We start from the raw sequence: 11,928 nt of genomic DNA, 5'->3' as shown, positions 1-11,928 counted from the left end.
TATATATAGACGCTATGGCAAACCCTATTCTGTAATTCTGTTCTTGCCTCTCCATAATAAAACTGCTCTCCCTCTTCCCCGTGGACGTAGCCAATTTATTGGTGAACCACGTAAATCTGTTGTCTTGTTTTTCGCGTTTATATTTTCTCGTATTATCTCAAATTCCGCATAACAAATTCATATATATCCGTCATTGAAAAATTATAATATATATATATATATATATATATATATATCTTTTAATTTTTTTGTAAATTTAATTAATTATATTTTAAATATTTTAGTTAAAATTCTGACTCTAACATTATATGGACAGAAAATATATAAACATTTATGTTGTTCTAGTCACAAAAAATATGTCATGGCACCAATCACTTTGATAATTAAGTTGGACTTTGTTAAATATATCAATCTTTGACAAGTTGTATATATGATTCTTTTTCCCCAAAGTTATATTTTTCTGTTTTTTTCTTTATTTCTTAAGTAGGTACTATAGTAATAAATTAAAATTCACACCAAAATTAATGTTAAACTAGTGCGTTCATATACATTCACTACAATCAAATTAAATGATAAAGTAACTTCTTATGACGAAAACAAAGAAGAAATACTTTAATATTTTAATTTTTGAGTGATTATACGCGTACGGCTGTGTATCGATCGGTTTGGTTCGTTTTGAAGTTTATCGGGTTGGTTTATTGGTTATCGGTTTGTAGAGATGCTAAACCGTTATAGAACCATTAAGATATTGGCTTATCGATTATTGGTTTATCGAGTTTTTATCGTTATCGGTTCGGTTATCAGTTTAACCGTTAAGATTTGACACAAAAGTAAAAATATTGAAAATCACTTAGAAACAAGGTGACAAACCAAATAAACCATTCACTTGAGTTCACAAGTTACATCTTGCTCAAAAGCAAACACTTTTACTTTGTAGAATAATCAAGTGTTTGAGACAACCAAAAATAAAAGTAGGAAATTAAACTCCTAGTCGAGGACTTTATATACAAAATATAAATATAATTATTTAATTTACTATCGGTTATCGGTTAACCCATTAAGAAAAAATTTTAAATCGTTAAGAACCAATAACCCGATAACAAAAAAAATCAAAACCGTTATCAAAATCACTAAACCAATAACCCAATACTATAAACTAATAACTTTTTTATCGGTTTGGCTTATCGGTTTCGATTCGATTTAGGAGTCTTTTCTATCCTTTGAAAAAAAAATTATGTACGCGAAGTAACTTTTAGGTCGGTTTTTAGGTCATTAATCTTCCATAGCACTAATTAATCCCACTTGATCGTGTCACTATAGGTTTCCAACTTCCTTCAAGCCTTTAATCATTAAAAATGGGAAAATCTTTTTAATCCTGTGATAAGATTATTAATTAATTACTACTTTTTAGGTAAGGGTGACGGTGAATATAATCTAAACAAACATATCTCATAATAATAATTGTTGGGTAGAGTTTGTTAAGTAGCCTACGATAAATTTATTAAAAGTTAATAATAATTAGATTACTGAATTTATCCGAAATGGACCTTATATTACAATAATATATAATTACAGCAACTGTAATCATTATTTTAATTAATCGGATATGTACAAGCAAATGAACATGATGTAACTGGAAATTAGAGCCCAATTTGTTTAATTTACTATGGTTTCATTAATTATAAATTATTGAATTTTGGTTAGTTATTGGGTTGTTATACTCAACACCATAGTTGAAAATAAGTTAGTTGACTTAGAATTTAGAAAACATCTGGTTTGTTTTAGTACACGGATTTGTTTAAGCTTAAAAGATAATGGCAAATGCTAATTAAATAATTAATCTTAGTTTAGAAATTTAATCCTTCTTTGCAAGCAAGCAATTTGATTAGGACCCAACAAGTAGTTTCTAGTTGGCCAGGTCGTGTTGCACAAGTTAGGGAGTAGCTATTAACGGTATAATTTTATGTATTTTGTCAATAAATTTGACTAATTTTCAAAATTAAATTAAATTATGTTAATTCGTTATTTTAAATAAAAAATTTAAATATTTAAAAATAATAAAAAATTACTATAAATTGTAACATTTTACATATTAATATAATAAAAAAATATATTATAAATGATTAACCAAAATTAACTATAGTTTAACTTTAAAAAATCAAGATAAATAAAAATAAACCGAGGGAGAAATAAATAGATTGGATTTCTATTTATAGAAAAAAAGAAGTTATTCCCCTAAAGAAGATGTTTATGGGTACTTTCTTCTTTCACTTTTAGTTGTCATAGTTTTTATTTTTAGAATTAAAATTATAAAAACTTTGACTAATATTTTAATATGTATTTTTATCATATTAATATATAAAAAATTATAAATTATAGTACTTTTCATATAATTTTTTAATATTTAAATTTTTTATTTAAAATATTGAATTAATGTGATCAAATTTAACTTTAAAAAGTAAAAATAATTTTCGAAAAACGTAATATGACTAATAAAAATATACGAAGAGAACATCATGCGCAATGTATCATGAATCGTAACACTTGAAAACTAATTTTTCTTAGTTTTTTATTTCGTATGCAATAAGGTTCAACTAAATTTAAATACGTATAAAAAAATTCATATGAAGAAGTAATATATTCTCTAACAAAAATATGTTCAAACAGGAGACGAGTAGTTACCACTCCATCACGCCTCGATTTAAGTTATTCGAAAGCTGTGTAATGTTTTTTCTGTGGGGAATTTCATCGAACACCTAACACCCAACATCGTTTTTTTGATTCAACACCTAACAGCTAACTTCCTTCCCTATTCACCACGTAGCACCGTCTAAATCCACGTGTCCCTCAACCAATTTTCATATACCCGCCGTCTTCACCGCTCTGCAACCACCATCGCCGCCAGCAATGTACCGTTTGAAACGATCTCTGCATTTCTTCAAACCCAAAAATTCAACTTTTATCAATTCTTCCAGACGCTTCTCTCATCAATCCCAGCTCGAAAATGCAGGGCCCATGGCTTCCCGTCTCAAGACCCGATCCGTTATCCGTTTTACTGGACCTGACACCGTTAAATTCCTTCAGGGTCTTGTTACCAATGATCTACGGAGGTTAGAAAATCCACAACCCGAAGATAGGACCACTTTGGCCACTACCAATGCCCCGTTTGTTTCGGTTCCTCCGGTGTATGCTGCTCTTTTGACTGCTCAAGGAAGGTTTTTGTATGATATGTTCTTGTATAGGCCGCCTCGAGCTGATGAGAAGCTTGATCGAACTGGTTCAGGGCCTGGCCCTGATTCTGGGGAGCTGGAATTGTTTGCTGATGTTGATGGTTCTGAATTGGACGAGCTTCTGCAGACACTGAAAAAGTGAGTTTCCAAGTTTTGAGCTTATTTAATTTTGCATATTAAATTGAAGTTAATTGTGATAAAAGAAGTTGGATGAGCATATTTGTAAATGTAGCTGTGGGGTGTATCAGCATGGAATTGATTAATTGATTGTTGCTCAGGGATAAACATAGATGATTTGATGCATTCATATGAAGGTGTAATAAGTAAAGTTGTTCTCCCCTGACAATGCAGGGTGTAAAATTAGGTCTTAGGCCTAACTCACACCCCAAAAGCTAGCTCAAAGGGAGGAGTATTGCCCAAGCCTTATAAAGAGTCCACCCATCTCATTAATCACCGATGTGCATCTGGTGCGTGGGCAATTTTAATTTTGGGGACCCTAGCATCGGGTGAGACGGGCCCTGCTCTGATACCATGTAAAATTAGGTTTTAGGCCTAACTCACACCCCAAAAGCTAGCTCAAAGGGAGGAGGATTGCCCAAGCCTTATAAAGAGTCCACCCATCTCATTAATCACCGATTTGGGACTTTTGTCATTCTTTAACACAGGGCAGAGTAAGGTTGTCTACATAGTAGTTATGAAAAGGAAAACAACAGTGACGGAAACATAGCAACTAGTTAGAAAATAGTAACAACAACAAAATGGTGCGATAACGTGGACACAAGAAACAACAATTGACAGTAGAAATGAAAAAACAAGACACTACAAGAATAAGGCTGGTACTATGACAAGCACAATCCTAAACTCATTGAAAAGCAAGACAACACTCCACTACCTACTAACTTTCTAGAGTAATATGCAGTACTGACAAACGTTCTACAGTAATATGCAATCTCCACACCCTCCTACCTAACATAGGGTTGAAGTAGCTAATGGACTTGACTCACCTCGACTTCTCTAACTCCTTCCTCTCAGATCAAATCCGTGTTACAAACATTGCTATAATCAGGGAAACTATTGTAATGAGAGTCTATGCAGAATTGGAATCTTCAGTGAGAGAGTCATAGGTATGTGACGGAGCAAGCCGAGTGAAAAAGAGATCCACTCCCTGAGCAAAAATGGAGTGGTTGACTCCAGCTTTGTTGGTATGGTTATGTTTCTAAAAGGCCTTCCACTATAAGGGTATGTGTGGTATAAGCAGGGTAACCATCAAATCAGTATGAAGAACCAACCATTCATAATTACCTCAGATAGAAACCAGGATCAGAACAAAACTTCTGAGAAGCCTGAATTAGTAAATGCTAGTCGAATGTTGTATTTATTATGCAGTTAGGTATATAGAGAAGCTTGAATGGACAAAACAGTTCTTCCAACCAGTATATGTTGGAAAGTAAGATGTAATCTGTCGAAGATGCTTTCCCAGAAAAGATGTGAGGTAGACCTTAGTTTCTATCATCATTGGCACATTCATCAGAACATATTCAGATATCGTCAACGAAAAGTCCATGTGCAACCACTGGGAAGGATGTATATTATCTTGACACTTCTTTAACTAGAAAAAATGTGAGACAAATATATGTTTACATGGTGAATCTACTTACTAGCTTGATTTTTTTTCTTTTGTTGATAAAGTAGCTTCAAAGTTCTCTGCCTACGAATCATTTTATTTATTATTCTCAAAAAGTTCTTTGCCTACAAAATAGGTTTAATGCATGCATATACCACACCTTCTGGCAAAGAACGAATTATTATAACGATGGAACTATGTAATACATGAACAAAAAGACATCTGGAATGGCTGGAGCTTACCTCCCCTTTTTATGCCAGAAAAACATATTGAAGACTTCTTCATTCTAGCCACGATGTAGTTTGACAAATCGTATTTGCTGCAATACAAGGTGCTGTAGCTAATAGTTAGTTAACCTTTGTTCCTTGCATACATTAGAGTGTTATACCTTGTGATGATTCTTTAATTTATGTAGGGATTGCATGAGATCCATCATGATGTCTTGGTGATGTAAAAAGTGATTTTGACTTCTCATACTGGCTGTACTAGTGAATCTAAATGGTAGCTAGACTGTTGACTGTTGAGTGACTGATCTGATTTTAGATATAAATGACAGCAAAGAAAGATGTCCCATATTAACTCGGTTTACTTGAATACTTGCAACTCAATCAAAATTAGAAACTGAAATCAAAGCTCCATCAAAAACAAAGCTTGAAGTTCTATGAGATCTTCTCTTCATCCGACAATGTTGATGCAAGTGATGCACGGCCTGATGTGTGAACAATGGATTTCTACCAAAGTTCTAGGGATTTCATCAGTTCAGTCATCATGGAAGCCCTACATCACTACCATCAACAATGTTAGATGGTGAGACAAGTAATGTTTCCTTCACTGCCTGGATTCCCAAGGGAAAAAAAAGGACATTAGAGCTTGAGGACTATAGACCAATTAGTTTCATTGGGAGCCTTTGGAAAATTTCTCGAAAGTCCTAGAAGAGAGGCTTAAAGCAGTGATGGTGAAGTTGGTCTCGAACACACAGAATGCTTTTCTTATGCCTCTTTGATTTTACAAAGTTCTAGACTGGGAATTGAGGAGGTGCAGGTATTCTGTGCAAGTGGACATCCATAAAGACTTTGATCAGTTGAACTGTTCGTATCCCATTTCACTACTCAAAAAGCAGGGATTTGGACATAGTTGGATTAAATTTAACATCTCTACTGGCAAGTACTCTTATCTTAGTAACTGAAGCCCTGTAGCTTTTTTTCTCCACAAAGAGCTAGAGTATTCATACTGGCAATGGAGGGCCTAAGCAGAATGCTGGATACTGCTTAGCAAATGCAATGGATATGAAATTTATACAGTCTCAATCTCTTCTTCTTCTCCCCCGAAATTTTTGAATATTTGTAAGTGTTTGTCTCATTGTTGCAGTTCAAACAATCTTCAACCTCGGTGTTCTTTTCATTAAAGGCCTACTTTGACATGGAAATGATCCATTGATTTGTTGGCACCGATCCGTCCTCTTATGGTTGGGGATGTGAGTTACGAGGTAAAAGATCTGAGGATATGCAGTTGTGAAAGCTGCAATTCCTCATAATTAGACTAATGGTGACTAGTTGATTGGACCATAAGCCGATGTACCATTATTTCTTTGGATAAGCTGCTGGAATGGTTCATCTAGAATGCATGCGTGTATTTCCTGGTTATTAGAAAATAGTTGTTTGAGGGCTTGAAATAGCAAAATCCAGAAAATGTGTTCTTTGGGATACAGTTTCTTGTACTGTTATTATTGCATATTGGTTTTGACTCTTGTAAAAGATGTGTGTATATTATTGTTTATGCAGGTATCGGTTGAGGTCTAAGGTTGAAATAGAGAGCGTGGTTGATGATTTCTCTTGCTGGCAGAGGTTTGGCCTAGATTTAACTCAGAAGTCCTCTGAAGAGCCAGATGCTGCCTCCCTTGGATGGGGTGGTGGGTTTGATCGCTCTGGCCAGTCATCTTCACAAGGAAACAATTGTGGGTGGCTATGGTATAGAGATCCCAGATTAGATTGCCTTGGATTCAGGGGCATATTTCCATCTAACACAACTCGTAAGTCTTGGTTACTTCCCTTTCCAATGCTTCATCTCTTTCGTTCACCTTTCCAATTCTTTCATCTCTTTTGTTTCCTCATTTGTCTAGAAGAAGTTTGCACAGCCCCATATCCTGCTGATCAGTGTAGACTTTTTCTCTTCATCTTTATTGATACGCCTTTTTGATTCAGAAATTTGACTTTGAACAAATTTAAGTTTCAGTTGGTATATAATGGACTCTTAGTCGACAATCTACTCATATTTCTGCATGATTAAGCATTAATTTTATGTCTTCTCAATATGTTATTTTTATGTCTTCTCAATATGTTATACTAGTCATAGATATTGTACATGATTGCTCATATATGCTCAAATTTGCTTCAGCACCTTTGGTTGAGGCAGACAAAGAGACAAACGAAGAGAATTATCTTCTGTGGAGGTTGGAGAAGGGAGTTGCAGAAGGCTCGGCTGAGATTCCTAAAGGTGTGCTTTGATTGATCTATATTATAGTCTCACTTTCTGCTCGAGTCTTTAGTCTCTCTGTATGCAATTATTTTGTGGGGAACAACTCGAGAGTCTGCGAGTATCCGAAATAGTAGCGGATGTAGGGAAATGAATCCTGAGAGAGCTACAGATATTGTCACCTATAACAAACTGAAGCCTTTCATTTAATCCTTCCGTTACTTCCTTCCCTTTTATCTTTCATTTGAACTCTCTACCTTCATTTGTTTGTGAAGCTTATGTATCACTTTCTGATCTATAAATTTGTTCGCAGGTGAAGCTGTGCCGCTTGAGTACAATCTTGCTGCTTTAAATGGAATAAGCTTTGATAAGGGATGCTATGTGGGCCAAGAACTCATTGCTCGCACACATCATCGTGGGGTCATCCGAAAACGGTTGCTTCCCCTTAAGTTTGTGAATGACAGCGGAGAAGGTAGCTTTCTTATTGCTTTCTAGAGTACTTCATACTATTTCAGAACCATTGACGAGTGCCCCTTCTCCTTCTAAACCAGAGGTGGAACAAAAAGTTGCTCCAAGGTCGGAAGTAATTGATGCATCATCTGGAAAGAAAGCAGGAACTGTCACAACTGCCCTTGGAAGCCGGGGTTTGGGTCTTCTGCGCTTGGATGAAGCCTTTAAAGGCTCGTTAACAATACGAGGTTCTGATGATGTAAAAGTCCAGGCAATTAAACCAGAGTGGTGGCCTGCTGAATGGTTATCAGATCAACAAGAACAGAGTGCGACTGCATAGAGTGAAACACCTATTTATCGACTGTCCATCACATCCTGCCAAAGTTGCCTACAACTCCCTTCAAGTTTCGGAATTCCCTTTTTTGAGGATCATCAGTTCTTGGATACGAAGAATGGTAAGGAATAAGACGAGTAATCAGACGAGAGTACTTTGTAATAGCAGTTTATGTTTTTGTTGTACAACTATATTCTGTTTACTGATGTAATAATCAAACATGTCGAAGTTAGGATCACGTAATATGTTGGCCGTGTGAGCCCTTACTCAAACTCAACTCACTTGGTAAATACTTTTTAATCTGTTCACACAGCTTCAGTAAACATTACATTCATAAGCCTGTACATTTCAATCATTCTATTTTAATATCATGTATTGACATGTCTATTATTTCTAGCATTTTGGCAGCACAGTCCATCTTTATTTCTTACAAGGGCAGTCACCTACTAGAGACGACATATATTTCTCATATAGCCATAGATACTATATTGGATTTGGATCACTCGATACAAAAATTCAAGAAAGATGGAACTTATCAAAACACTATATGCAGAATTGCTGTGTAAGTTTGACATTGTGGTATTAAGTTACTACCAAATTTAGCCCTTGATTTTCATTAATATATGAGAGTAAAAAGAATGCATTCATCAGAATACAGAAAGACATTAAAATACTGTCAAAAGATCAAATAATGGTGCAATAGCTTCCTCTTATCTCTTCTGAGCTAACAACAATCAAGAACACCAAGTGGTGTCCTTCAAACCATACAAAGAATTTGTTCAATCTGCCTCCCTTATATACAGAAGCAAGTGATGTTGCATAATACAATAGATAGAAAACTGCAGCTCTATCGGTTGGCACTTGTTTCCCTATGGTTAATAATCATCAACAGCTCTCAACGCGGACATTTTTCCTTTTTCAACCACCACTACATCTGTTCAATTCTTCATTTACTAAAACCATACTTGGCCTGCTATCTGGATCCTCAACGGTGCAACTTACTGCAAGTTTAGTTAGCATAGTTGCTTCACTTATGGGGAATGTTCCCTTGATATTAGGGTCAATGAAGTTCTCAAAGTTACAAGATTCAGCTGCAAGTCTCATTGAGCCGTCCAGAAGTCCTTTACCAGAGAGTACTTGAAGGATAATTACTCCAAATGCATATACATCGCTCTTTTCTGTGAATCGTCCAGTTGTAATGTATTCAGGAGCCATATATCCAAGTGCAGCACTGACCTTAAGTGCTGAATAAACAACATCATCAGCAAGTAGTTTTAGTAGGCCACAGTCCAGTATTAGTGGAGTGAACTGTTGATCAAGGAGGACTTTTTCCACGGATATGTTGCGATGAACCATGGAAGGTTTGTCTGCTTCGGTGCTGTGCAGATATTCTAGTCCTGTTAGAAAGATGCATAACAATTGGGATCAGTCAAAAGGAAATATGAAGGAATCATGTTAAGATAGAATGCGAAAAACATGTATAAGTTTTCCTTGACTCTCACAAAAACAATATAGTTTGTAAGTTGAAATCATTTGCCATCATAGTGTATAAAGATTTTATTCATTAGAGACATGAGCTATACCAAAACTTAGCCCAAATATCTGTTGCCTGTTGTTCTAATATGAACAGCTGAAGTTAATACAATGATGGTGCACCTGTGCTATTTCATCTTTAGTCAAATCAAAGGCACTGGTTTCAAAATAGTGAACATAAGAGAACTATTAAATGCAAATATTAATGAGGTTCTTGAGGCATGTCCTACTGCTTTCCTTGATGGCAAGGGAACTTGAATTTTCAATTAAAGCAATAATTTGTACCTTTTTCTGGTTTTCTTTGAAGACACAACAATTACTGCCCCACAACTAAGTTTGAATAACAATAATTCCAGTCTCTCTCTGTATTCATATTACTCCCTCCTTCCCAAATAAGTGTCGCTTTAGCATAAAAGTTTATCCCTAAATAATTGTCTATTTAGAAGTCAAGACAAAAAATAGTACTCGTTGTTTCCAACTATACCTTTATATTAAAGAACTCCTCCTCCTCCATCTGATAACTAATGGTAACTTAGTAAAACTATGCCTTGCATTTATTACTTTTCTTAATGGGCGTGAAATGAACTAAAGCAACACTTATTTTGGGACGGAGGGAGTAATTTGATAATATATTAACCACAGGGGTGTAGCTAGGTAGGTCGAGGGGGTCGGCAGAAAATTACATGGTTGATACATGGTCAATCTTTATCTATACATAATAGATGTTGAACTTCGACTTCTTCGTGTGTTTTACTTTTTCATAAGTTGAACCCCCTAAATGAAAATTCTGACTCTACCACTAATTACCATGCAAATGGATCTACAGGCACGTACTGTTCCTGACTCCTGTGAGCACTTTAGTGGTAATAGACTGCCTATGCAATGGAACTTTAAAATATTCTGAGAAATTTGTAGAGAATGTTGAAGATGTAATGATGAACAAAAGCAAAGAAGACCAACCTTTTGCAATCCCCTTGATGATTGAAACTCTTTTAGACCAGTCTAGAACATGGTTGCTGTTTACTTCAACATCAAGATACTGAGAGAGGTTCCCTTTGGAGGCGAAATCATAGATTAAAAAGCACTCACCCCTTCCCTTAGAACAACAGAAACCTCTTAGCTTGACAAGGTTTTCATGCTTCAGGGAGGTTAATAAGCTCAATCCTTCCATGAACTCTGTTTCCTCCGACTTACAGCTTGTCACGCTGATGCTTTTTACAGCTACCATAGATCCATCTTTTAAAATTCCTTTATAGACGGCAGAGAAATTGCTCCGTCCCAATAGATTTATCTCTGTAAAATGCTGAGTTGCTGACTCAACCTCTTCCAAATTGAACTTGAATCCATTTAAGAAATCATTGAACATGCTATTGCAACTCTTTTCAGGGGTCATAGGGTCCCAACGATTTGAGTACTCAACAGTAAGTAGTGGAGAAGGGCTTCTCTTGTATATTTCCTTTGCCTGATCAGTGCTAAGCCTATCATCAGATGCATCACTTGTGTTCCCTACTCTTTGTTTTAGCCTTCTTCGTCTAAATATACCAAAAACTACTGCTACTACGAAAGTCAAAGTGACTGTAATCACAGAAGCAACGATAATTGCTTGAGGAAATTTTGATGATCTTGAACAATGAGTTTGATTACAAGGCAACGGACTAATATGAGCAGCTCCTGGGACATCTATAGGATCGCCGTTATTATTGGGTGCATCAGAACCAACTTGATTCACATTGACATGATCCCAGGCAGTGCAAACTCTCAATGAAATAAATCCAGTACCACATAAACCAGGATTGCTTTCACAATTGAATTTTTCATTTAATCTCCTTAGAGCTACAAATAGTCCAGATAAAAAGGAGGGAAAAGAGGTTTAAATCAGAAATCAAAAGATATAACTTCAAGATAGGAAAAAGGATTCATAAAAAGTTAAGAACTCAAAAAGGGAAACTACCTGGAGGAACAACTCCAGAGAGGGTGTTATTTTGTACTTCTAGAACCTCCAACTGGGGAGCAGCAGCTAATTTTGATGGAATCGGACCAGATAGCTGATTGAATCCCAAATATAGCTTTTTCAACGTCCCGGGGATTCCTAACTTCACTGGAATTTCACCTGTCAGCCTGTTATGTTGCAATTCAAGAACACTCAATTTCCTCAAGAACCCAATCTCTGTTGGTATACTCCCTGTCAACTGGTTACAACTCAAGTCCAGCACTGGAACCACAAAATGCAACAAATATCTCAGAATACATATCATTGTAGAAAGGGCGCGGTTGGGGGGGGGGGG

At 35.8% G+C, this 11,928-nt stretch overlaps 2 protein-coding genes across 2 annotated transcripts in view; one reads left to right on the top strand and one right to left on the bottom strand.

Moving 5' to 3' along the window:
* Positions 1-2,662: 2,662 nt before the first annotated feature.
* On the top strand, positions 2,663-8,465 carry LOC107026880 (putative transferase At4g12130, mitochondrial). Its single transcript, XM_015227990.2, has 5 exons — positions 2,663-3,368; positions 6,636-6,883; positions 7,249-7,347; positions 7,640-7,798; positions 7,878-8,465. The coding sequence occupies exons 1-5, from the start codon at positions 2,908-2,910 to the stop codon at positions 8,114-8,116; spliced, it is 1,206 nt and encodes a 401-aa protein (XP_015083476.1). The 5' UTR covers positions 2,663-2,907; the 3' UTR covers positions 8,117-8,465.
* Positions 8,466-8,692: 227 nt separating this feature from the next.
* Positions 8,693-11,928, bottom strand: part of LOC107028855 (LRR receptor-like serine/threonine-protein kinase GSO1) — a 5,189-nt gene continuing 1,953 nt past the window's right edge. Inside the window, exons 2-4 of the mRNA XM_015230076.2 lie at positions 11,595-11,855; positions 10,604-11,476; positions 8,693-9,507 (exon numbers count right to left, since the gene is read on the bottom strand). Coding sequence (XP_015085562.1) covers positions 9,029-9,507; positions 10,604-11,476; positions 11,595-11,855 — 1,613 coding nt within the window. The 3' untranslated portion in view covers positions 8,693-9,028. The remainder of the gene's footprint in view (positions 9,508-10,603; positions 11,477-11,594; positions 11,856-11,928) is intronic.

The sequence above is a fragment of the Solanum pennellii genome, chromosome 8, assembly GCF_001406875.1.
Source record: "Solanum pennellii chromosome 8, SPENNV200".
Taxonomy (NCBI): Eukaryota; Viridiplantae; Streptophyta; class Magnoliopsida; order Solanales; family Solanaceae; genus Solanum; species Solanum pennellii.
Note: the sequence above shows the minus strand (reverse complement) of the source record. Positions and strands in the feature narration are given on the sequence as shown.